This window comes from Ursus arctos, unplaced genomic scaffold (assembly GCF_023065955.2).
Source record: "Ursus arctos isolate Adak ecotype North America unplaced genomic scaffold, UrsArc2.0 scaffold_32, whole genome shotgun sequence".
Taxonomy (NCBI): Eukaryota; Metazoa; Chordata; class Mammalia; order Carnivora; family Ursidae; genus Ursus; species Ursus arctos.
Genome location: NW_026623008.1, coordinates 17,343,342 through 17,369,083, shown reverse-complemented (window position 1 = coordinate 17,369,083; position 25,742 = coordinate 17,343,342). Strand labels below are relative to the sequence as shown.

The 25,742-nt window shown below is 57.8% G+C and overlaps 1 protein-coding gene across 1 annotated transcript in view; it reads left to right on the top strand.

The window, feature by feature from the left end:
• The window catches only part of MYOM3 (myomesin 3), a 49,323-nt gene that overhangs the window by 3,813 nt on the left and 19,768 nt on the right, over nucleotides 1-25,742 (top strand). Inside the window, exons 4-20 of the mRNA XM_048221733.2 lie at nucleotides 3,048-3,226; nucleotides 3,643-3,723; nucleotides 4,309-4,468; nucleotides 5,201-5,358; nucleotides 9,611-9,706; nucleotides 11,531-11,619; nucleotides 13,619-13,663; nucleotides 14,131-14,271; nucleotides 15,483-15,644; nucleotides 16,289-16,430; nucleotides 17,319-17,518; nucleotides 18,265-18,318; nucleotides 18,705-18,832; nucleotides 21,457-21,640; nucleotides 23,270-23,444; nucleotides 24,908-25,029; nucleotides 25,421-25,608. Coding sequence (XP_048077690.1) covers nucleotides 3,066-3,226; nucleotides 3,643-3,723; nucleotides 4,309-4,468; nucleotides 5,201-5,358; nucleotides 9,611-9,706; nucleotides 11,531-11,619; nucleotides 13,619-13,663; nucleotides 14,131-14,271; nucleotides 15,483-15,644; nucleotides 16,289-16,430; nucleotides 17,319-17,518; nucleotides 18,265-18,318; nucleotides 18,705-18,832; nucleotides 21,457-21,640; nucleotides 23,270-23,444; nucleotides 24,908-25,029; nucleotides 25,421-25,608 — 2,286 coding nt within the window. The 5' untranslated portion in view covers nucleotides 3,048-3,065. The remainder of the gene's footprint in view (nucleotides 1-3,047; nucleotides 3,227-3,642; nucleotides 3,724-4,308; nucleotides 4,469-5,200; nucleotides 5,359-9,610; nucleotides 9,707-11,530; nucleotides 11,620-13,618; nucleotides 13,664-14,130; nucleotides 14,272-15,482; nucleotides 15,645-16,288; nucleotides 16,431-17,318; nucleotides 17,519-18,264; nucleotides 18,319-18,704; nucleotides 18,833-21,456; nucleotides 21,641-23,269; nucleotides 23,445-24,907; nucleotides 25,030-25,420; nucleotides 25,609-25,742) is intronic.

The following is a 25,742-nucleotide window of genomic DNA, read 5'->3' as shown; positions in this document are numbered from 1 at the left end:
GTGAGTCACCTCCAGGGATCGGGGTGGGGAGGGACACCTTCAGAAAGTGAGACCCTCGGTTTTCCATTAGGAAATGGTGTGTGTGTGTGTGTGTGTGTGTTGGGAAAGGAGCCTGGGGGATTTGGAAAAAGAAAGTACACACGTGCTTAGGTAGCACCCCTGAGTGACAATGGGAGGGGATTCTGGCGACCCTTGCCCCCTCACTGTTCTGTGGGGCCATCGGTCATCTGCGCTGAGCCCTCTGTGACGTGAAAGCCGCTTGAGAGACGATCGGGGATGCCCGCAAAGTGCAAGGGCCCGGGGTGAGCTGGCAGGCCCGGCGGAGCTGAAGCAATGCTGGCGGAGGCCTGCTTGGCCCACCGGGCAGGCAGGGAAAGGGAGGAAGCCGTCAAGGCCTGAATCTCAGGGCCAGGAGGGCACACGTCCAGCCCGGGCTCACTGGCAGGAAACCGAGGCCCGGAGAGGGAAGGGGTGGCCCCAGCCACTCCATGGCAGGGTCAGAATTCTGGACTCAGAAGCCGGTGGAGCACGGCCGGCCCCTGGGACCCAGCCTTCTGCCATCGGGCTCTGCCAGTCACTCAGCAGCTGTGCCCTCCTCTTTCCCTCCTGAGGAAGGGGAGAGGCCTCCTTGCCCCTGGTCTCTGGGGGTGCCCGTCAGAGGGCCTGGTGGGAAAGCAGACCGGGGCTTGGGAGGAAAGGGGAGGCCATGCCGCAGGACCTGTGGCCCAGGCCTTGTACCCCGGGGAAAGGGCAGGGGGGCAGGTCCCGCTGCGGTCCACACCCCACCGACCCCTCCCCGCCGGGCACACATGGCGCTGCCTTCTCATGGCTGCTTAATCCCAAGCCTCAGTCAGTGCTTTAAAAAGAATTGATGGCTCATCTACTAAAGCTGGGGGGGTCTGGTTGCGGGAGGCCCAGGAGGTCAGGGATGGGTGCCAGTCACCGCCCTCCACCCCCACCCCCCCACCACGGTGCTAATCAGGAACAGAGCATCCGGGGAAGGGAGCCAGCAGCTGACGCCAGGGAACGCTCCTCAGCTGCTGGGGCCAGGGCCACGGTGTCCCAGGAAAGCAGGGGGGAGGGGGCCTCCCCATCTAGGCTGGTACCCGGAGCTCTCCTCTGGGACTGTGAGGAAGGAGACACAGAATGAGCACGCGCCAGTCATTCTCTGGGTGCAACCAGATGCTGTTCCTCAGGAGGGGCCAGATGGGAAGCACAAGGGGTGACTGTCGTCTTACGTTCAGCTCAGGTCATCTGCGAGAGGCCAAGGAGGTTTGGGGGCAGCCTTTGGTGCTTACACTCGGTAGCAATCCCGACGCTGAAAGGGAGCACGCTTGCAGGAACTAGTGGGGGCAAACGCCCTCTATGATTGCCCCGCAGCCCCCTGAGCCCCCGACACCCCACAACGGGCCCACCAGGCCGAGGTGCTCTGATGAGGCCAGCGGGCCCCTCTCCCACGGTATGGACTTAGAACAGCGGTCCTTCAGGTGCCATGTGCACACCCAGGTCACACTACGACATGCACACAGTCGTTCCACACTGCTGCCAGGAGGACCTTCAGAGAGGTTGGGCCGGGGACAACATCGGGTCTAAGCCTCGCGAGGACCCTCCCAGGTCAGAGGCCTGCCCCCCAGAACGCCCACCTGAAGGAGCTGTGGAAGCCCCTCCAGGGATTCTGCCAAGCGTCCTGGAGCCTCAGCATCAGAGGGGCCCTCAGAGCCCAGCGGTGACAGCAAGGCCCAGATCGGGGAAGGAACTTTGTGTGACAACCCACACCAGCTCGCTCCTGGGCCTCCCGCTGTCGCTGCCTGGCTCTCCATACCTGTGGATTCGCTCCCCGGTCCCTGAGGCTCCCCCACACCAATTGAATCCAGCCCTGACTGGGCACCACCTGTGGCCCAGACCTGAGCCTCGGGAATACAAAGGGGGATTGCTCCGTTGTGATCCCCTTATGAGAAGAAAGGCCATGGGGGGGGGCCCACTGTGTGCCCAGCCATAGCCAAGGCCTGGCCTTGAGTAGACATGTGTCATAGATGTCAAGAGAGCTCAGAGTCGGGGGCCACTCATGGTCCCACCCCCAACCAGCTGGGTGACCTTGGGCAAGCACTTTTCCTCCTCATCAGTAAAATAGAATAATAATGGGGAGGGCACAAGGTAAATACTCACTGTTGTTGCTTTTAATTCACTTATCATCTTGTTGGAGAGTGAAGACGTACAAATATGAAATAATTACCTAGGAGGAAGCATTTTCTGAATCAGAGCTAGACTGTGGAGTGCCGACAGAAAAGCATAAAAAGGATTAAAGGAGGAAAAATTCTAGGTGGCCGACAGTTTTTCGACGGGGTTACTTAGAAAAAGCATGCTAATGTCTAACACTTCCAGGGCACTTCCTATGCTCCAAGCACTCTTCTAACCTTGACAACCACCCTGGAAAGCCAGTAGACCCATTTTACAGATGAGGAAACTAAGTCACAGTGTCTCGTCCAAGGGCACACACTTGTAAGCTGGACTAAGAAGGGGGACCACGCCCAGAGTCTTCGCGCCCAACCATTGAGCTAACTGGAGCGTTCTCGGCTTGGCCTGAGTGGGGCTAAGCAGGCCAGAAGGAGGGAAAGTTTCCCCCAGAGCAGCAACCAGAGCAGGCAAAGGCTCAGAGGTAGGGCTCCGTGGGCATGGGCAGGCGTAAGAACGTCCGCCCATCTTGAGTCAGAGCAGCCCTCGGACACCAGCGTTGGGTCGCTCATCGCCTGAGAAGCGGAGGCCCGGAGAAGGGAAGGCTTTGCCCAGGGCACAGGCAAGGTGAGGGCAGAGCTGCTCCGACGTGCGGCAGCGTTCACGCAGCTGTGGAGTGCGTTAGCCAGGCTCCGAGTGCGAAGCCTGCCTCTGTCCCGTTGGCCAGGTCCCTGCCCCGCCCCGGCCTCCATGCTCCTGTCTGCCCCCTGGAGAGAGAACCCCCACCCCACAAACCTCCCAGGGATGCCGGGAGGACCCCATGGGGAAGGGATGGGCAGATGCCTGGTAGAATGACCATGCACCTTGTTTGGCAGGTTGTTGCTCTCGCAGCCATGACTCTGCCCCACAGCCCTGGAAATGTGGGGGAGCCCCGGCCCCCCCAGGCCGTGGAGGTCCACCGGCTGGAACACCGCCAGGAGGAGGAGCACAAGGAGGAGCGGCAGCACAGTCTGCACATGGGTTCCTCAGTGCGGAGGCGGACCTTCCGCAGCAGGTGGGATCATTGGGGACCCCCGCCCCGGCCGCTGCCCTCTCCCCCTCCCCCAGTCTGAGCGGGGAGGCATAGCCTGCTTCCTGGGTAAGCCAGTCTGAGGTAAGAGGCACAACACTGTCCTCTGGAGACTCTTCTTTCTGGAGAACCTGTCTGAGGGGGGAGGCACAGCCCCGCTTTGTAGAGATCCCAGTCTGAGGGGGGAGGCACAGCCCCGCTTTGTAGAGATCCCAGTCTGAGGGGGGAGGCACAGCCCCGCTTTGTAGAGATCCCAGTCTGAGGGGGGAGGCACAGCCCCGCCAGCTAGTGTCCTGAGACGGGTAGGTCGGGTAGGTCGATGCTGCCTTAATCTCAGGGACCCCCGGGCCAGATCCCCAGGCAATCCGGCAGGAGCCATTAACTCCCTTTTCCCGGAGCAGTGAGGAAGAGTATCAGTTCAGCGCGGCAGACTACGCCCTGGCAGCAGCCCTGGCTCTGACCGCCTCCTCAGAGACATCTTGGTAAGTCAGGTGACCTTTTCAGACAGCGCTGGGCTGAGAAAGGGCCATCCTGTCCAGTCCCCTGTCTCTACTAGGCTCCCACACTGGACTGACAGAATCTGCCCCAGGTTACACATCTAGCACAAGGGCCCAGACCTCTCTCTGGATGGGTCCCCAGGCAGTAGTGAGGGACCATCCCCAAGGGAGAGGGTGGGGGTCCACACTCCACCACAGGGCTTCACCAGAGAGCAGCGGGAGGCCGTGTCCTGGGTTAGAAGGCCTGGGTCCTGGTCCTGGCCAGCTTGAGGCAAGTTCCTCCCTGTAAAATAGGGGGACTGTTCCTGTCCACTTGGTCGTCATGAAGACAAGAGGAACAAAGATTTGTGAAAGGGCCTTGGGAGCTCTATCCATAGTACTTATTATGCACCAACTGTAAACAGGGCCCATTCGGGTATTTTGGAGGCAAGAGAGGATTAAAAGCTGCTCTTGTCCTCAAGAACCTTGAAGTACAGCTAGCAGTGCTGGCTTGGGGGAGGCCGGGCGACCCTGGCTGGGGGGCCCCCATGAACCGTGGGCCCCCGGCCTCTGCCGGCCTCTGCCACGCAGGGAGTCCCAGCTGAGGCGCCAGACCTCTGTCGTGGAGCTGGAGGAGCGAGGGCAGAAGCGAGTGGGCTTCGGCAACGACTGGGAGAGGACGGAGATCGCCTTCCTGCGGACCCAGTGGCTGCTGCGCCAGAGACGCGACCGGAAGGCGCTGAGGCGGCGGGTGAGGGGGTCTGGGGACCTGCACCCCATCACAGTCCGCCCACCCCACCTGCCGTCTTCTCAAGAGGCAGCTGGACATCCGGGAAAGAGTCCAGGCCCTGGTCTTGGACAGGGTCTAAATGCAGGTGTCCCCTCCCTCCAGCTGTGTGACCTTGGGCAAGCAGCTTACCCTTCCTGAGCCTCGGTTCTCTCATCTGGAAAACAGATGTGTGTGGCACCAACTCTCGGGGCCGAGGTGGGGATTAAGCCAGATCGCGCTTGTAAAGTGACCTTCCCAGAAGAGCCTCAGGAAACACCATTCCTGACAAACGTCAGGGATCTGAAGCCCCCTCCGTGCCCCCTCCCTGGGGCAGGAGAGCATTGGTCACACTCACACGGGCTTTCTCAGTGCCCGTGATTTTTCACATGCTAACTCATTCAATCCTCACCACAACCCCACAGGAAGGTGGGGGAATATTATTATCATACCCATTTTACAGATCAGGAGACTGAGGACTTGCCTATGGTCTCACACGTAGGAAGCGGCAGAATCTGGCCTTGCCCCCAGGCCAGCTGTTCCAAAGCCCGTGCCTTGTCCTCCATGCCGCCTCACTGCTCAGCTGGGGAGAAGGAGGCCTCCAGCCCATGCGGGTCTGACTCCAGAGCCTGAGTGTCAGGGGGGAACAGTGACAGCAAAGATGGGGAGATGTGATCCCCTGGCTCATGGGAGTCACAGATCCCCTCCCGCCTCTAGATGGAGGAGAAGGTCCGGGAGGCCAAGGAGCTGAGGGAGCTGTGTTCCGGCCGGGGGCCCTGGTTCTGGATCCCACTGCGCTCCCACGCAGTCTGGGAGCACGCCACAGTCCTGCTGACCTGTACTGTCCTGGCCTCGCCTCCACCGCAGGTCACCTGGTAAGCCCCTGGGGCAGGAGAGGAGGGGTCCTCACCCCGTCTCCACGCTCTGAGCCTCCAGGGCTGAAGGAGTGTGAGTTCTTTACAGCCCAGCACCTCCCTTCTAGGAGCCCACGTCCCCCCCACAGAAGTTCTTGCCGCCTTAGAGAAGCTGCTCCCTGACAGACCCTGAGCTCTGCCCACCCCCCAGAGAGCAGCAGCTGCTGCGAGGCTCAGGCGGAGTTATTCTTAGTCCCCTCCCGGCCAGCCTGGGGCAGGAAGACGGGGCCACTGGGGAGCCAGCCCTTGTAAAAATATGATGCTGGTGGCAGAAGGCAGCTGCTCTGAGCTGGGCGTCTCTGGGGTTGGAAGATGAGGGTAGGAGGCAGGGGTAGGGGGCAGAGGAGCAAGACGGGAGGGGGGAAGGGCAGGGGCCCCCCAGGGAGGAACTCAGACCTGGAGTGGGAGCCCTGTGTCCAGACCTAGCTCTCTCCATTAACGCAGTGTGTGGCTCCAGCCACGCCTCAGCCTCTCTGGTCCTGCTTCAGTTTTCCTGTTCTGTAAAATGGGTTGAAGGCCTCCTGCCCAGCCTGCAAGTGGCGAGGATTTGATGCCACAACTACGTGGAAGCCTCAGAGCTTGAAAGGTGCAGAGAAAGTAGAAGACACCATTCCCGGGAGTGTAACCGTAGCAGAAGTCTAGGCCTTGGTGGCCGAGGGGACGGCAGGGGAGGGGAGGGGAGGCGGCAGGTGTCTCCTGTATGGGCATGCTGGAGATGGGGGTGGGCATGGCAGCCTCAGGGCTCTCAGTCCTACCAGAGGGAGGCCGGTCATTCATGCAGCTGAGCCACTGTGTACGGAGCTCCTCCTGGGTCTTAGGCCTGGGGTCAGGCATGCTCGGGGACAGAGGTGTAATCTGCCCCAGGCCCAGACTCATGCACTGAGGCATAGACATGAACCAGACACAATCTTCCCTCAAAGAACTCTCAGCCCAGAAGAGAAATGTCAGCGTAGAGAGAGGGACATTCATGGGTGCAATTTGGAACACAAGAGTAAAGATGAAGACAGTGAAGTGGCTGCCTCCCCCTGAAGGATCCAGGAAGGCTTCTCAGAGGAGGCGACACATAAGCCAGGTCTTGAGGGTGAATAGACCATGGTCTAGTGGGAGAGAGAGGATAAGCACACAAATGACCAAGGTCACAAAGGAAAAAGCAACATCTTGTACTTGAACCCACTTTTACTGACCCACCACTTTCTTCTCATTTGAGCCCTGGGGCCACCCATGGCTCAGAGAGGGAGTGTGACTTGTCTAAGGTCACACAGCCAGTTTGAGTCCGAATTCAAACGGGGGTCTCTTGCCTCCCAGCCATAGGTGTTTCTACTGGCCTAGAGAGTAGGAAAGTGATCACTGGGGTTCTTGTTCTTCCTTGAGGCACACGTAATGCTTCAGAAGTCAGAGACGTAGAAAGCACTTAGGCCAGGAGCAATCAAGAGAGGCATCGAGATTGCTGGCGTCGGGGCTGGTATTGCCAGATGACATTCATTCACGAAAGTGTGCCAGGAGCTGGAATTCGTGCTGGGCGCTGGATCTCTGTGGGGACCGAGGCAGTCCCTGCCTGCAAGTGGCTGGTCAGGTAGGAGGACCTGCTCCTGCCAACCGGCCTGGGCTGGGGGGGGGGGGGTCAGTACGTCAGCTGTCCCTCCTGGCAGCCAAGCCCTGCCGTGCCCTGGCACTGAGGCCCACATCTAAGGCGTTCCGGGGAGCCTCTCAGGAAAGGGACTCCTGTCCCCCCGGCCAGCAATGTTGCCACAACAGGGAGCTGAGCATGGTAAGGGGTGGAAGCAAGGCCAGGCCCACCTCCAGTGGTGGTGGCCCCCGGTGCTCCTGGTTTCGGGGATCTGGTTTTCCATCATCGATCACTTTGGGCAGGGCCACACACTGTCCCGGGATTGGCCTCCAGGGCTCTGTCCAGGTCCTGGCTGACACCCTCCCCCAGGTCAAGAGGAAGATCCCGGCGCACCCAGACTTGTCAGGCGAGTACATTCATTCAGCAATTATTGAGCACTTCCTGAATGCAGGGGCAACAACAGGACAAATTAGGCAAGGCCCGGTCTGGCCACGTTTACGTTGCAGAGGTGGGCCCTGATACTGGGATCAGTCTCCCAGGCCCAGCAGCCTTAAAAAGTAAAATCCAATACAGAAAGATGTGAAGAAAAAACATTTAGATAAATAATAAAAATCTCGCTCTTTTACGAGGGCCTCTCGGAGCCAGGCTCTGGGCTGGGCGCCTCGCCTCTGTTGTCTGACTTAATGCTATTTTATGACCGGAGGCCACGTAGGGTCACCTGCCCAGCCTTGTGTTGGAGAGGCTGTGCTGAAGCCCGAGACGGGGGGCCCAGAGAGCGGGCAAGATGAGCGCTGAGGCCTCTGGCTGTCCGGGCCTTGCCCAGAGCTGGCGCTGCCGCTTTTTTCTTTTGAAAGTTGGAAGCTGGCCAGGCTGAGGTGCCTGGAATGTTCCTGATAGGTGGGGGTGGGGGGACCTGACTTTGGCCCCCAGGCCTAGGAGAGGTGGAAAGATTGGGTGCCGAGATTAGGCACCGCCCTCCCTGAAGGAGACTTCGTTGGGTTTCTTTCAGGAGCGGGTGCAGCCTGGTGGGGGTGGGGGGCAATGGGTTGTGGGTGTGGCACTGTTTGGTTGCCATGGACACAAACAGGGTGTGGGGGGAGCCGAGTCCCAGGAAGACGAGGCACTGAGCCTGGGGCGCCCTCTCTCGGCTGCGGCCTCCTCTTTGACCTCAAGCACCACTGGGGCTGCCTGTCCAAGAACAGCCTCATGGACACAGAGACCCAGAGAAGGGAACTGACTTGCCCAAGGTCACCCATCAAGCTGTGTCAGGAACCCAGGCCTCCCAGGCTTCACAGACTTTCACTCACCAGCCCTGATTCCTTAGGCCTCCAAACCCCCATAAGGGGCCATGGACAGAGCCAAGGCCACCTCACTGTCCAGTGCCCGCAGCAGGGAGAACAAGACCCCAGAGTTCACAGAAAACAAATGGGGATGTCCAGGGTGCTGTGGGCTGGAGTAATCCGCCGGGCCACCCTTGGGAATCACCTGGGGGGGTTAAAAAAAGTCCTGCTCCCCGAGCCCCACCCCCAGAAATTCTGACTCCAGAATGATCTGGGACGCAGCCCAGGCATGGAGATTTTCTTAATGGCTTTAAGAAGACAGAAGTTTATTTGTCTTTAGTCTGCATGCTGACGTAGACAGGGTGGGGCAGCTCCAGGGACTCCACTCGCAGACTTCTCAGGGACTCAGGCCTGCCCCCCTCGCCGCTGAAGGGCGCAGCCCCGGGCTTCCCGGTGCAAGACGGCAGCCATCTGGGCCACGTTCTTGCCGTCCCATGGAGGGAACAATGACATAAACGGGGGCAAATGGTCATCAGTAGCAGCCACATGGCATTCGTACTTACTTTCTGTTGACGAGTCTTAGTCACATGGCCACACCTAGTAGAAAGAGAGGGCGGGAAATCGGTTACCCGTTGGGTGGCTCAAGGATGAATGCTGTTCCTTTAGAATAAGAGGGAGGGGCACAGGCTCCGGAGGTCAAGCACAGGACTCCTGATCTCAGTTCAGCTCTTGATGTCAGCGTCGTGAGTTCAAGCCCTGTGTTGGACTCTATGTTGGGCGTGGAGCCTACTTTAAAAAAAAATAAGAGGGAATGGCTGTTGGAGACCAATGAACAGCTTCCGATACAAATCCCCAAAGGCTTCTGTTCAGAATCCTGGCATGGAGACTTTGAAAGCTTTCTCCGGTGACTCTAATGAGAGCCGAGATAAAGAACTGCCCTCCTGAGAGGTTGACAAGGGAGGAAGAATGGGGTGCCTTCCACGGCAACCCCCTCAGAGAGGAGGGAAAAACTGGGCCCTGGGCCCTAGCTATCTCTCATGACAGGCTCTGTCTTCCCTGCCCCCACCACCCTCCCACCCCCAGAAGGAAAATGAACCCTTGAGCATCGACAGTGTTCAGGCCACCAGGGAAAAGCTTTACGTATCTTATCCCATTTGATTGTCACAGCAACCTTATGAGGTCAGTGCTCTTACTACTCCCATTTCACAGATGAGGACAACTGAGTTTCAGAGCAGTGAAAGTGCTGCCTCGCATCACATAGGCAAGTAAACCACACAAAGCTGAGGTTAGAATCCAGGTCTGAGAGCCTCTGGATCCTTCCCACTCAGAGCCACGCTGCCTGCCACAGACTGCTGTGTCCCCACAGGTACAAAAATGACATGCGAATCGATCCCCGCCTCTTTCCTGCCGGAAAGTACCGAATCACCAACAACTATGGGCTGCTGACGCTGGAGATTAGGAGGTAAGACTGTGACCCCTAGTGAGACCCATGACCCCCAGGCCCCACCGCCACCGAAGCCAGAGCAGGATTTCAAATCTTTATTCACTGAATTGGCTTCATCTTCAGAAGAATCTGGGGTTCTTGTTAAAACACTGATTCATGAGATGGGCCCTCCTCTTGACTCCAGCGTCCGACTAAGTGGGTCTTATTCTGGACTGGGGCCAGGAAATCGGTATTTAACAGACACTCCCATGTTATTCCTATGCCTTGGAATACACAAGAAGAAATTTGGAGTCAGAGGCCAGCTGGATGGGCTAGGAATGCTGGGAGTGCTCCTTGCACACATACACACACACACACACACACACACACACACACACAGAGGCAGGAGTGCAAGGGGAGGTGGTTGGAGGGGAGACAGTTGGACGGCTCCATCAGGAGATGGTGAGTCTTAAGCATGGTTTCAAAGGGAGAAGCAGTGGGGTGCCTGGGTGGCTCAGACAGTTGAGCATCTGACTCTGATATCTGCTCAGGTCTTGATCTCAGGGTTGGGAGTTCAAACCCCGAGTTGGGTGTGGAGCCTATTTAAAAAAAAAAAAAAATGAAGGGAGAAGCAGCATGCATGGAGGGCGGGCACCAGGGGGATGAGCACAATCCCCCCCAGAGCAGCATTACAGCTCAAATGAGCCGCCACGTGCTGAATTCCTGCCGCTGCCACGCCGCGTGTACGGTGCTATACGCACGTGACTGACGATGCCCAACACCATTCCTGCAGGGAAGCGTGGTCCGTGGTACCGGAGGGGAAACCCAAGCTCCGAAAGATGAAGGGTCTTGCATGGCTTGTGCAGGGCAGGGCCTGGGTTCGAGGCCATTCTCTCCCCCTGGGTTCTTTCCAGTACACCAATCTCTCCATCTCAACCAACTTGGGCTTCAGAGACATAAGTATGGACAGGACGTTGATCTGCCCCTCCAGAAGCAGAGTGGGGAGACGTGGACATAAGTATCTGACCACGCAATGCCACAAAGGGTGATGCCCGTGGGCTGGGCAGTCAGGGAAGGCGTGCAGGGTCAAGGATGCCTGGACCGGCAGGGGGGACTGGTCCTTGGAGCAAGAGGGGTTCCTACCCCCAGTAGCCAGGGCAAAAGCGGGGATACCAAGGAGCCTCTCTCCTTGCTGATGGGGCCAGATGTGTCACATCCCCCCACCGACTCTCTTTGTCGCCAGATATGTCACATCCCCCCACCGACTCTCTTTGTCCCCAGCGTGGCCCTGGAATGGAGCCAGCCCAAGCTCTGGGACTGAGACAGGGTTGGCCTGACTAGTGATGAGACCCAGGGCTGAGACCGAGAACACCTGGGCATCTGGCCGAGTTCTGGCACAGACTGGCAGTCGTGCCCAGCTCCTACTCCAAGTCCGTGCCCTGCTCCTGCTCCAGGATTCTGATCTGGAGGTGTTGACAGGACAGGAGGCTACGCCTGTGAGAGAGCTCGTCACCTTAAAGCTGGGTTGAATTCTGGGTGCTGTGTGACTCTGGACAAGTCGCTTAACCTGTCTGATCCTACCCAGTCAGGAATAATAATCTTTTTTTCACAGTATTTTCACCCGAGTTGGGTTAGGCTGGTGTTATGTCCCTAGTTCTTCAGAGAAGGACACTGAAGCACAGGAAAGGGCGGTGGCTAGCCCAAAGGCTCACAGCTTTGCAGAGGTGGGGCCGAACGAAAGCCTAAAGTCTCCCCGCTCCGAAGCCTTCATGTGAATGCCTGCCGTTCCCCGCCACATGTGGGGACTTGAGTTGCCCGTGGAGCCAGCAGTCTTGGGGGGCACTTCTTCTCTCTTCTTTTCAGATGCACCATTGAGGACGCAGCCACCTACACAGTGATGGTGAAGAACGCCTACGGCCAGGCCTCCTCCTTCGCCAAAGTCCTCGTCCGAAGTAAGGACCCCCATTCCCACCCGCCAGGCCAGCCCGCGGCACACCTGGGGGGAGCAGATGAGGACGTGCCTCTGCGCTCAGACTGGAGGAAGGCCTCTCGACACAGGGCCATTTGGCCTGGGATGGGGTGACCGAGACCTTCCCTGGGCCCTGTGGAGCAAGGGAGAGTGTCCTCCCTCAAACCGCACAGCCTATATGACTATCTCCAAGGAGCGTGCCCATCTCGTTGGGTTGGGCTTGGGGTCTGGATCCAGCTCAGGGCCCCCGTGAGGGTGGCCTGGCCCTGCCAGCCCTGCTAAGGGGTTCTCAGGGGGAAAGGCTGAGCCCTGCCAACTGCCCTCTGGACCTCACTGCCCCATTTGGGTTCTGGTGCGTATTTCCCAACGGTGCAATTCCCAACTGGTGTGATTCCCAATCCTGGAGCTTCCCCCAGGGGCATCTGAAATGACAGCAGAAAGCAGGGTTGACATCAGGAGTCAGCCAGAGCCGTGTCCACAGGCTGGCTCTGCCGCTGACTGGCCGTGTGAGCCTGGGTCACCTCACCTCACTTCTCTGAGCCTCCTTGTCTGCCAAGGGGGACTCCTCCACCTCACTCAGGAGCCCAGGTTGATTAAATGAGACGGTATAGGTAAAGCTTGGCATGCAGTAACTTCGGGAAGTCATAACTCTCTCTCTCCCCCGTTCCATGACCAGGGCAGAGCATAGCCAGGAGGCCACACCTCTGGGCCCGGGAGAATGCTGCCTTGTCCTCCGGGCCCCTGAGAGAGAGGTTGCGTGTGCACCCGCACACACACACACACACACACACACACACACACACAGAGGCACTCACACACACTCCTTGGTCAGCAGACAGGCTGGCGTCCAACCTCCTCCCTGCCTCTCACCAGACCTTGTTAAACTGTCCTTCACAGTCCTCTCCACCCCTCTGCCCTGTTCCCCAAATAGCTCTTGGGAGACAGCTGTTCCCTCGGCCAGTCCAGCTCTCTGTGGAATTCGAGCTGTCCTTACAGGCTCTGCCCAGATTCAAGCCCAAGGTCAAGCATCAGGGCCCTGCCTCCTTCTGTCCACGCATCCTTCCCATCCCTTCTTCCAGACCCCCATCCCTCTCTCCAGCAAGGCCAGCAACTCTGGGATCCATTTGGCGTCTTGGCCGCCAGACTCCAGCCAGACTCCTACTAAGGGCACCCACTCATGGTCATTACCATCCCTCCCCTGCCTTCATCTCCATAGCAACTGACAGAAGACCCTGGGTTGGGAGGGAAGAGGTCTGGGTTCTAAACTTGAGTCTTTCACTGACTCTGTGTGACTCTGGGCAGCCTCCTAGCCCTCTCCGGTCCTCATTCAGGAAGGGCCTTCACCAGGGACCAGTCACATCATGGCTCAGGCTGCTGGAATACTAGCTGGGTGCTTATGCCTCAGTTTCTTCATCCGTATGAGTGGGTGATAACGGCACCAACAGACAGGGTACTGTGAGGATTGTATGTGAGTTAATACGTGGCACGTGGTATGTCCCATGTGAACGAGAGCTGTTATTATGTGCCGGTGGTCTGTGTCAACCTCACCCTGGATTTCACCCTTAAGCCCCCAGATGACCCTAATCTTAGTGTTGCCCTTCCCCTGCTGGCTGTCCCTGACCCCACCAGAAATCCCATGCTGACCAGACTTGGCCCCTGTGAAGACTGTGTGATCCTGGCAGTGGGTCTGGGCAAAGGATGGAAACCACCATTTATTGAGCACCAACTGTGTGCCAGGCTCTGGCTGAGGGCTTCGCTCATGTGAACGCACTTATTCAGAACCCCACCATCAGGAGCGAAGAGCCACTGCCCCTATGTTACCGAGAAAGGACAAGAGGCCCAGAGGGGTGAAGGAACTCCCAGCCACCAGAGGAGGGCCCACCAATAGACAGGATTCAGACCCACAGCCAAGCCCACGCCTCTGATCTGGTAGGGATGTGAGGTCTGAACCTTCTCAAACTCCATTTGCTTTGGGCTTTCAGCTTATGTGGGGAAGGATGCTGGCTTCGATTCGGAGATCTTTAAAAGTAAGGAGGCTTGGGGAGGGACGGCCTTCGGGGAGGGACGGCCTTCGGGGAGGAGGGTGTCTAGGCTCCTCGTCATACCTTCCACAGCCCCCTTTAGAATATTAACCATCCATTGCCCACAAAGGCATGTCATTGCCTGTGGGCTGTTCATACTTGCAGGCTGACTTGTGGGGGGTCCCCAAGCACCCCAGAGCTGCCCCCAGCTGCCAAGCGATCCAGGGGCAAACTGAGTGAGAAAGCCAAGGCCAAACAGACAAAGGACATGGCCTTTGGTTAGCTGCTATTCTGGCTTACGTGATCCCACCTAGATAAATCTCGGCCCCACCTCCACCTCCCAGGATTGGGCCCCTCTTTCCTGGTTAAGACCACCCTGGGAACTATGATTCCTGACTGGGAGGACTGGGAATGTCCCAGGCAAGGCCGGTGACCTCCGAAGACTGCTGCCCTAACTTCTGTTCCCACCCCAGGACTGATGTTTGGCCCCAGCGTGGAATTCACATCAGTGCTGAAGCCAGTGTTTGCCCGAGAGAAGGAGCCCTTCTCCCTGTCCTGCTTGTTCTCGGAAGATGTGTTGGATGCTGAGCAGAACATCCAGTGGCGTCGAGATGGTGAGGCCCCCACTCCCCCGTCCTGGTCCCCAGACTTCAGCGGCAGAGATGGAAGCCAGAGAGGGACTAGAGCATCGGCTCCACCCCAGCCCTGGTTCCCTGGGTCAGTGGAGAGTGAAACTCAGCTATGCCTGTCCCCAAGCATAGGCTGAGTAATGAGCGCTGAAAGAAACAGGAGCACAGCCAGGTGCGTTCAGACCAGGTCACCCTATGAAGGTCACCAAGCACTTGGGGGTGCCAGGCCCTGCACTGGGGGCCAGGCAGAGATAAGCAAATGTGCAGGAATGCAAGGGGCTCCCATCTGGGAGGCGGGAGGAGACCAAGGAGCAGTCACAGCCACTGCCCGTTAACAGCCAGGGAGAAGCAGGATGGCCGAACCTCCTTCCGCACCTGTGGCCAGGCCTACAGCCAAAGGACAAGGGGCCCAGCGGCTGCAAGCACCCCTCAGGAGACCGCACCTGCTGGGGGCGGGAGGAGGGGCGGGGGCAGAAGAGCAGGGAAGCCACAAGAAGCCCTGAGAGACAGTTGCGATAAGACTGAGATGTCTTCCCAAAACTGTAGATCTTCCAGAATGGAGGTCCTGACAGGAGGGAGGGACACGGAGCAGGATGGCCCCACAGTGTGGCCTCAGGGCAGGACCCACTCCCGGAGCCCCAGAGCCCCTTCACTGAGTCCCCATCCATTTCACTAAGGTTACACTGCTGAGTCCCCACTCTCCTCACTGACCCCCACCCCCATCAACAAGCCCTCTGCCCTCCTCACAGACACCCCAACGCCCTCAGTGAGCTCCCAACGCCTTTCCTGAGCCTCCTTGCCTTCAGCAAGCCCCCACTCCCTTCCTTGAGCCTACAATCCCCACCCACTGAGCCCCCAACGCCCACCGTGAGCCCCCAGCCCCCACACAGAGACACTGACCCTCACAAAGGGCCCCATCTCTCTTGTTCCCACTTTCTCACAGCTCCTCCAACTCCTCACTGAGTCGCTGACCACTCCCTAAACTCTCATTCCCGTCGTGAGCCACCAGCCCCCTCCCTGGATCCTGCCCCACTCCCCAGGCCTTCTGCAGAAGAGAGTTCAGGGCCACCCCATCGCTAGCTCCCTGGCCGAGCCTCAGGCTATAGCCACACCACCCACACCACCTACACCAGCCATACCAGCTGCACCAGCCATGCCTCTGCCTAGAGCTCACACTGGGCCCCTCCCCTCCTCAGGGAGACTACTGAGACCCTCAGGACGCCGGCAGATCCTCTACGCAGACCGCCAGGCAACCCTGAAGGTGTCCTGCGCCTACAAGGAGGATGAGGGGCTCTACACTGTCCAGGTGCTTTCCCCCTTCGGGCTCCAGGAGCAGAGCGCCTACGTGTTTGTGAGAGGTGAGTGGGGGGTTGGAGGGCAGGAGGTGTAGCTGGAGCCCAGCAACCAGATTGGCTGTGGGACCTTCGGCAAGTTTCCCCGCCCTCTTGGGGCCTCAGTTTCCTGTTATGAACAGGGGTGTTGAGTGAGAGTCTGTAAGAATCCCTGTGGCATCCTATGACCCTCCAATAGGACACGGCTTGAGCCTCAGACTTAGTGGGAGCTGTGGAGGGAGGGCTGAGAGTGGGCCGGGATGATTCTAGCACCTGGTGAGTTCTGCCTCTTGGTCTTTGGACTGATCTGGGTTCAAATCCTGACTTGACCACTTCACTGGCTGGTGACCTTGGGCAAGTCACTTTTCCTCTGAGATTTAGTGTTCCCATCCACAAAATGGAGAGATGTTACAGGGCTCAGAGATTAATTACACCAATTGTTCAGGGGTGTAGAGTAGAATGGGCCCCTAATGACTGGTACTCCCACAGCCCCCCAGATGCTGTTGTTAAAAAGGAGGAGGATATTGTTCAGGGCTTGGTCCTCAAGATCACAGTGGAGCCCTGGAGGGTTCACTTGAAGTGGTTGGTGGGAGGGAGTGGGAGGGGTCAGTGGCCACATAGAAGCCAACTGGAAGAATCTTCCCCCCCCCGACCCCCACCTTGTGTCTCAGATGCAGCAGCCGAGAAGCCAGGGGCCCCAGGCTCCCCTCTGAATGTCCGATGCCTGAATGTGAACAGAGACTGCCTCATCCTGACCTGGACCCCACCCAGCGACACCCGGGGCAGCCCCATCACTGGCTACTCCATTGAGCAGTGAGTCAGCCTCTTGAGTGGCAGGGCCCCCAGGGGAGACCTCTGCCTGGCTGTGAGAACCAGAGTGGGGGGCCACAGGAAAGAGGGGGCCACAGGAAAGAGGGAGCCCCATGCCTAGCCTCAGAACCGGGCAGGAGGTAGACCAGGTTATATCATTTAGGGGCAAGAGAAATGTAGCCATACCTCCAAATCTGTCACCTCTGATACCTGGAATTCCGCCACTGGAGTCAGCCCCTGACCCTGGGAGGGGCAAACATTAAGTGCTTGGAAGTGAGCACGAGAGCATATGTTGGTTGCTTTCCTCCCTGACTGACAGACAGAGACGGGACAGCACTGACCCGGAGGGAGGGGGACAGTCGGAAGGGGAGGGCCCCGAACATCCCCCCTCCTGCACATGCTGCCAGCTCGGAGACCCCAGCATGAGGTGACACCGGATCCTGCCGCTGATGGGGCTCACAGCAGGAACGGAGCTGCATGTCTGACCTCACCGAGCTCTGCAACCCTATCCAGGGCGGCAGGGGACTCTTTAGTGCCTCATTCTACAGATGAGGAAACTGAGGTCCATGGGGCGATGACTTGCCCAAAGTCACGTTGCTCATCAGTGGTGGAGCCAGGAGTTAGACCCCACGTGCCCACTGCCCCATCCAGCCGGCAGCGTGTGTGGGCGTACGGCCTGAGGACAGTGGTACCCGGATGCCCCGGAGAGCCCAGACTCTGAGGGAGCAGACAGCCCTTGGGCTAATTCCCGACTCCACCATTCACGAGCTTGGGCGTGCAGCACAGGACTCTCGATGGCAGCCTGGGGTGGAGGAATGGCCTCGGTAGGGGCTCGGACCCGGGAGGCGGGAGCCAGGAGCAGGGGCTGAAGCTGGGGCCTCTCTCCCACAGGTGCCAGGGCGAGTCTGGGCAGTGGGTGCCCTGCCACGAGGCCCCCGGCGGGACCTGTCGGTGCCCTATCCAAGGCCTCCTCGAGGGCCAGAGCTATCGGTTCCGGGTGCGAGCCGTCAGCAGAGCGGGCAGCAGCCTCCCCTCCAAGGCGTCAGAACTGGTGGTCATGCGCGACCATGATGAAGCCCGGAGAAAGACAGGTGGGGACGGAGGCCCTGAGGGACATCCTAGGGCACCAATCAGGGCATACGCATAACCGCCTCATGCAGGACACAGGTGGCACAGCCCCATTCCAAGCCCTATTCCAAGCATGGGGGGAGACACGGCACAGCCCTCAGGAACCGTGATGGAGGAGACAGTCTCAGGATCCCCTCGGTTGTTGGAGGAAGCACAGCGCTGTCCTTAGGAAGCCCCAGCCTGAGGGGGAAGATACAACTACCTGACGAAAAAAACACAAATCTGTCCACAGGAGAGGCTAATCTGGGGGAGGACCACAGCCCCTTCTTCAGATGCCCTTAATCTGAAGGAGGGAAACAGCCCTGCTCAGGAGCTCCGAGCCTGGGGGGACATGGGGGGTGGGGGCACCACCCCCTCAGCCTTGAGGGGTCAGCCTGACTTGGCTTTGCCTCCCAGCTCCACCTTGCCCCAGGTAACCAACCCCAGGCATATCACTTCTCTGTCCCCATTTGACCCAAGAAGACAGAGCATTTCTCAGGGTCTAGAATAACAGTGTTCCACTTTGGACCCCTAAGAATACGGGGGCTCAGAGAGCACCCGCCTGAGGTCACACAGTGAGGGGCCCAAAGGCCAGGACTGGGAACAGGGTGAGGAATCAGCACCCATAGTGGGCAGGTCCTACCCTGACCCCTCCTGACCCAGCTGCCCCGCCCCCCACACACCCTGCACCCCCTACTCCTTGCCCAACATGTTCCGTTCTCCACCCTAGAGATCTCCTTTGATCTGGGAAACAAGATCACAGTCAGCACCGATGATTTTGAAGGTACGTGTGAACCTCCTGACACCTTGCCTCAAGATTCCAGCCTCCTTTATGTTTCTGGAAACTCGGGCACATGAAGTGGCAGAGAGGCAGAAGGTGTCCGTGTGCGGGGTGTGGGGAGGTGAGGGCAGGTGAGGTCCGTTTGGAGGAGGCTGGGGTTCTCGGGTGACCGCGGCCCATCTTGCCGTGTCGCTCGTGGAGGAGGTAGCGTGTTGGGGCAAGTCCTGGGGGGGACATCGGGAGATCTGGCTCCTGGCCCTAGCTCTGCCTGGCCTTGCTGGGTGACCCGGAGCAAGTTTCTTCCCCTCTCTGGGCCTACTTCCTCTTCTGTGACGTGAGGGGTCTCTCTGAGGGCCCATCCATCTCCTCCTCGATGACTTTGATTCCAGACTTTGTGACCATCCCCTCGCCCCCCACCAACGTCCACGCCAGCGAGATCACCGATGCCTACGTGGTTCTGAGCTGGGAGGAGCCAAGGCCTCGGGGCAAAGCCCCTCTGACATACACCCTGGAGAAGGTACAGAGACCCCAAGGGCCCCAACCCCAGGCTAGGCTGAAGAGCAGACACACAGGAGGTGTGGGGAGCACGGGGGCAGCGCTGAGAGACGGCAGGCAGTGTCCCCTGGGGAGGCCTTCAGAGACCAGAGGAGAGTCCGTGCCTGGAAGGGCTGAGAATAGTCCTTCACAGGGGGCAGACTTTCGAGGTGAGCTCAGCCCTGTGAGATCAGTGCCTGGCAGCAGCTCCTGGGGCTGTTCATGGAAATGCACAGAATTAAGACGCACAGACCACAGTGACAACACTAGTATCTACCATTTCCTGGGTACCTCCTTGCCCCCAGGTCTGGCTGGCATGGGGCCGCGCATCGGGTCCAGCACCTCTTCCTGGCCACAGCCACGTTGGGAGGGTACCCACCAGCCAGGGTCACGGGCGGGCAGCAGCCCTCACTTGGCGTGGGGCCGGGGCGGGGCGGGCAGCCCTGGAGGCAGCTCCCGCCCCGAAGGAAGGGGGGCAGGTGTCTGGGGACGCGGGCAGCTCGTGCGCGGGGTGGATTTCTGAGCGGACGGGAGGCAGCTGGCAGGGTGAAGAACAGCATGGTGCTAAGATCAACTCAAATCCCGCCTTCTGCCGTGTGAGCCAGTTTCCTGAGCTCCTGAGCCTCAGTTTCCTCCCGCATCAAATGCAGGATGAAATAAGACGCCGGGCCAGCAGCTCTGGGCCTGTATGCACATCCCATTGTTGACTCCAGCCTCCCAAAGGAAGAGGCCAGGTTTGCCTTCTCGTTACTCGCTGCGCCCAGCACAGGGCCTGGCACATAGTCGGCGGACACTGCAGGGTTAGCGAAAATTCCAGGGAGGAGTCTCTGCCTCCGGTTGTTCAAACAGGCCTCTCTTTGCACATTCGCAGATGATGCCATGTCTCCCACGTGGGAAAGTCATAGATCGCTGAGGGTTTGTTTTGTGAGGGTGCAGCATGTCCTGGTTCAAATGTTGGCGTCAGACCGCCTGGGTTCAAATCTTGTTTCTGTTACCTACTAGCTGTGCGACCTTGAGCAAGTTATCGAGTTTCTCTGTGCCTCAGTTTCTTCTTCCGTAAAATAGAGATAACCCTACGCAGCTCATAGAGTCAATATGAGAATGAATTCAAGCCCTGAAGGACTTAGACTAGTCCCTGGCACACAGCAGGTGCTCAGCAGTGTTCGCTGGTTTTTACTGCGATTTTTTGGCCTGGCTGGGTTCTGGACTCCTGACAGGCGGGTGGGCCTTGGGAAGGGAAAGCACAGGGAGGGCTGGGTCGGCGAGGTCCCCCAGTCTTCCCCGGCATACCCAGACTCAGCAGAGAGGCCTCTGGCTGCCTCGCTCACCCGCATCACCCTCAGCTCTTCACCCGTTATGTGCCCAAAGATGCAGGATGTATGGCCGCCTTTTGGGTCCCTTATGCCGTGGAGAGCAAGCAGGTCTGGGGGCGCCCACACCTGAGCTTAAATACCAGATACACCAGTTACTAGATGCGTGACTTTCAGCCACGTGACCCAAACTCCCTGAACACAAGTTTTCTCATCGGTCGGGAAATTAATACTCACCTTCGGGGGTTATTGTGGGAATTCATTCATTTTCTCATTTATTGGTCCCCCACACGTGGACCGAGCACCCCCCACGTGCCAGTGCTATTCCCGGCCCTGGGGACGTGGCGGTGGATAACACAGACAAACCCCTGCGTGATGGAGCTGAGCTTCGAGTCAGGGGCACGGGGACCGAAGTAAAGAAGATAAATCAGGAAAATACTTAGCCCATTAACTAGTGGTAGGCACTAAGGAGAAAGACTAAAAGCAGGGAAGGGGTTTGAAGTGTGGGGGAAGGGGTGGCTGACATTTTAGATGGGGGGCTGGGAGTCCTCCCGAGAAGGTGAGTTTTGTATAACAGCCTAAAGGAAATGGGGAGCCCACCAGAGATTTCTGCAGGGAAGAACATCCCAGGCAAAGGAACGAGCAAGTGCAAAGGTCCAGAGGCAGGAGTTGGGCCTGGTGCCATCAGGGAACAGCAGGGAGGCACAGGACGAAGGGGGAAGTGGATGTGGCCAGACAGGTAGCAGGGGTCAGGCCACCGAGAAGCTGTGGCTCTGAGGGAGATGTGGTTGTGGGCACATCTGTGATCTGACTTGTGCTGTGAAGGGATCCTTCCGACCATCATTTGGAGAAAAGAGTGATATTGCTCAGGTAAAAGACGATGGTGGCTTAGATCGAGGCTGTAGCAGGGGCACTGGGGGTAAGCCAGGGTTGGGTTCTGGATAAATTCTGGAGGTGGAGCCAACTGGATTCATTGACAGAGCCTGTGTGGGATGTGAAGGACAGAGGGAAGGGGTCCAGGATGGTTTCAAGGCTTTTGGCCTGAGCCACTGGAAGGATAGGTCCCATCAACCAAAGGTGGGTGGGTTTGGGGGAAGATGCAGAGTGGGGGTCCGGACACGGCGAATGTGAGATGCTCAGAAGGCATCCAGGCAGAGATGTGGAGGCCCAGGTGGGCCTAGAGCTCAGCGTTCCGGGGCAGCCCGGGCCGGGGGTTAGAAGTTAATGAGAGCATGTGTGGAAGTGCCCCGGCCCCAGCAACTGCCGCACCAACGCGTATTTCTCTCCTTTGTCACAGTCCGTCATAGGTAGTGGCACCTGGGAGGCCATCAGCTCAGAAACTCCTGTGAAATCCCCAAGATTCGCCCTTCTGGATTTGGAGAAAGGGAAGTCGTATGTCTTCAAAGTGCGAGCGATAAACCAGTATGGCATGAGTGATCCCTCGGAGCCCAGCGAGCCCATCGCCTTGAGGGGGAAGCCAGGTACCGGTGTGACGCAGGAGAGGGGGGCAGGCCAGGCCAGGCTGTCAGCATCCAGGGCCGGGGCCCCATCGCTGCGGGGACAGAGCCATGCTCATTTCCCCATCCCCAGCCCCTTCTTCCCCCCATGAAGCTGAAAAGCAACATGATCTCAGGCCTGTCAAGTTTCGGAACCACAGGAGTCGCATCTCTCCGGGTAGGGAGCTCGTGAGAGTGCGGGAATTTTTCTCCATATCAACAATTCACAGGTCGCAGAATCTAGCCAGTCCAATGCAGGCGCTGAGTGTGAGCCAGGGGTCCCTCAGTTCGAAAGCTGGCCCACCCCATCTCTGGCTCACCAGGCAGGACACCTGGGCGAGTCATTTCCTACCTGCAAACCTGGGTGTTCTCAGCTGCCAAACGTGTTGTTCTGAAGGCCTGGTTATGGCTCCCCCCTGAGCCTCCCAGGTCCAGCTCCGTCCTGGTCCCCATCTCCCGGGGCCCCTCCCTCTTCTGAGCCCTTCAGGTTCTGGGGTTCTTTGAGTTTTGATAAGATCAGATCAGATTCCCTGCAGGTGTCACCAATGACTGGCCCTTTAAGGAGCCCAGCTACAGGACTACGGATCTCAGAGGAGCCTGGTGTGCTGCAGGGCCCATCTGGGGGGCAGAGCGAAGTCCTAGATCTGCTCCATTCCAATAATTTAGGAAATATATATATATGAACACAGATATATGTGTGCATATATACACATTCAATATGTATTATCTATGTATGCATATGTTATATAATATGTATATATGCACACATATATCTGTATATATTTGTGTGCATACACACACACACATATACACACACAACACAGCGAATATGAATGGGTTGGTGGACAAGCGATGTTTTCCTTTAATTCTGGCCCAGTTAACATTTACATTCGGGGTCTGGCCAGTGAGAGGTTTATGATTGGATGTGGGCAGTCTCTGAACCACAAGGAAGTTTTAGGGCAAAGTTCTAGTACAATTCAGTAAAAAAAAAGAGAGAGAGAGAAAGAAAGAGGAGAGAGGAAGGGGGGAAGAAAATGCATTTACTTGTATGAGAAAAGTAAAATTCTTTTTGTTTTTTTTTAAGATTTTATTTATTTATTTGACAGAGAGAGACAGCGAGAGAGGGAACACAAGCAGGGGGAGTGGGAGTGGGAGAAGCAGGCTTCCTGCCGAGCAGGGAGCCCGATGCAGGGCTCCATCCCAGGACCCTGGGATCATGACCTGAGCTGAAGGCAGACGCCTAACAACTGAGCCACCCAGGCACCCCGAGAAAAGTAAAATTCTTATACAAAAATGGGAAAACACCAAAAAAAAAAAAAAAAAGCCAAAGAGAGTGGCGGGGGAGGGGGAGGGGAAAGGGACGGATTCTAAGGATGACTGGATGGAGGCTTTCATGAGGAAGCAGAGATGTTTGGAGGAGAGAGGGGAGAGGACTTGAGACTAATAGGGCCCGGGAAGGGGACACCCCGAAGCCCCAGGACACGTCTGCCACTCCCCTGCCACCCTGGATTGCCGCGGGGGCTCCTCCCAGCCTCTCCTCCCACCGCTCCCCTCCCCAGTCTGTTAGGCCAGGCTGTTCAGCACCCTCACACGGCCCACACTTCTGTTTTTCAGCTACTCTCCCTCCGCCAGCTCAAGTTCAAGCGTTCCGAGACACCCAGACCTCTGTGTGCCTGACCTGGGAGCCCGTGAAAGACGCTCCGGAACTCCTGGGTTATTACATCTACTCCCGGGAGGCAGGGTCATCCGAGTGGCAAACGGTTAACAACAAACCCATCCAGGGCCACAAGTGAGTTTGTCCCCCCCGCCCCCCGCCCCTGCAAGGACAGGCCCTAAGGATCCTGGAGCCTGCCGTTTGGCAATGTGCCCTGGGCACCATTCCGAGCTCTTCTCCTGTATTAGGTCAGTTAGTTCTAACTGCAATCCTCTCAGTTTAGAACTGTTATCTTTATTATCACCATACAGATGAAAAACAGAGGCATAGAGCACTGAGGTAACTTGCCCAAACTCCCTTAGCTAGTGGTGGAGATATTGGGACTTGACCCGGATGCCCTTGTCCTCAGTGCGCACTGGCTGAGGGCATGCTGTCTGCAGAGGTGCTTGGAGATGGAGAGAGGCAGGAGGTGGCCACGGAGGCCTGGGTTCAGGTGCCCCATGCACCCCTCACTCGCGTGGTGCTCCTGCACTGACACTCGCCCTCCCTGAGCCTGGGGGAGCCCCAGAGCCTCCGCTGTCAGCTCGGCGGGTAGGACCAGACTCTCCTGCCCGCTGAGGCTCCCTCCTCACTCACAAGGCCCTGGTCCTTGCAGGCACAGTGAACCGCGAGCCTCCTGGGCTCGTGACTTCTGTCAGTTTTGAGGCTCTGTGGGGCCAGGGCCTTGGGTGGTGACGTCCCTCCCCTCCTTTCCATCAGACGGCTGGCTGGGCCCTGAGCCCCTTGGCCCTGAGCCCCTTGATCCTCTGACCCAGAAAAAGGGACAGGACCTTTTACCCCACAAGTTGTTGGTGTCTCATGGTCAGCTGTGAGGGGTCACTCATAACTTGTTATTGCGAAAGTTCCCAAGTTGGAGAATCATCAGATTTTTTACAAATTCTGATAGATTTGATGAGGTTGTCCCTAGAATAACGTATCTCCCCCAGCTTGTATTCAATGTGCTTCCCTGGGGGAGGCGGGGTTTGTGGGAGAGTCATCGGAAGGGAGTGGCACGTCTGGGACACGCATCACACGGGGGGGGGGGGCACAATCCCTTGGAATGTCCAGAGAACTTGCCACATGCGTTCCGTCGGTGACATGTGTCATGGCTGGAAAGAAGCTAACCACCCCCGCTTGTACTCTCTCTCTCTCTTGCTCACTCTCAAATTAGTAAATAAAATCTTTAAAAAAAAAAGAAAAAGAAAGAGATGATTTCCCCTTGTGAGGAGGACTTTTAGGGTCTACTCTCTGAACAGCTTTCTTGTGTATCACGCAGTGGCGCTAACTATGGTCGCCGCGCTGTGTATTACCTCCCGAGCACTGATTTATCGTAGAACTGAAAGTTGTGCCTTTTGATCACCTTCCTCCAGCCTTTCAAATAACGTCACCCTTGCAGGCATCCCTTTGGGAGCAGGGGCAATATCTTTAAGTAAGAACTAGCCCCAAACCCTCAAATCCTACAGCAGGTGGCCACTTATCCCACAAGGTTGTTCTAGAAAGTTCAGGGATGTCTGCAAGCTGTTTGGCCCTCCCTGAAAGCTTGCACATTTCTCTTCCAGGTTCACAGTTCCCGGGCTAAGGACAGGGAAGGAGTACGAGTTTTGTGTCAGATCAGTCAGCGAGGCTGGGGTAGGCGAGAGCTCACCCGCCACCGAACCCATCAGGGTCAAGCAGGCTCTGGGTGAGTCCAAAGGGCAGGTGCAGCCTGCACATCTCTTGGGGGCAGCCCTGGGCTGGGCAGAGAGCAGGGACTTATAGACCACATCTTGGGGGGTCCAATCCCAGAAGCCAAGGGAGTGCAAGTCCTCTGAGCTGATCCTGACCTCCCCCCTTTCCTTTGGGGAGGAAATGACAATGGCCTGAGGCCACAGGGCAATGTCTGACCAGCTCTGAGGCCCAAGTGCCCTGAAGGTAGCAAAGTCAGGGTTACCAGCAAATGCTGCTGGCTAAGTGAGTACCTCCAGAGCAGGGTGGGCAGCCACTGGGGTTGGGGGGCTTATTGGTTCCCTTGGGCCCCCCTGCCCAATCTGGCCACCCCTAGGAAGCAGCAGTCCTCACCTTCCCCCCTACAGCCACGCCATCTGCCCCATACGACTTTGTGCTCCTGAACTGTGGAAAGAATGATATGGTCATCGGGTGGAAACCCCCCAAGCGTCGCGGAGGCGGCAAGATCCTGGGCTACTTCCTGGACCAACACGACTCAGAGGAGCTGGACTGGCACCCAGTCAACCAGCAGCCCATCCCCACCCGGGTCTGCAAGGTAAGACTGCAATGGGGCCACTGGCCTGGTGTCCTGGCCTAGGCAGGTGGAGACCAGAGGTCTCTACTGGAGGTCCTAAAGCTGAGAGAAGCCTCAGGTTCCCTGGACTCGATAATTTGCCTAAGTTTCAAGTG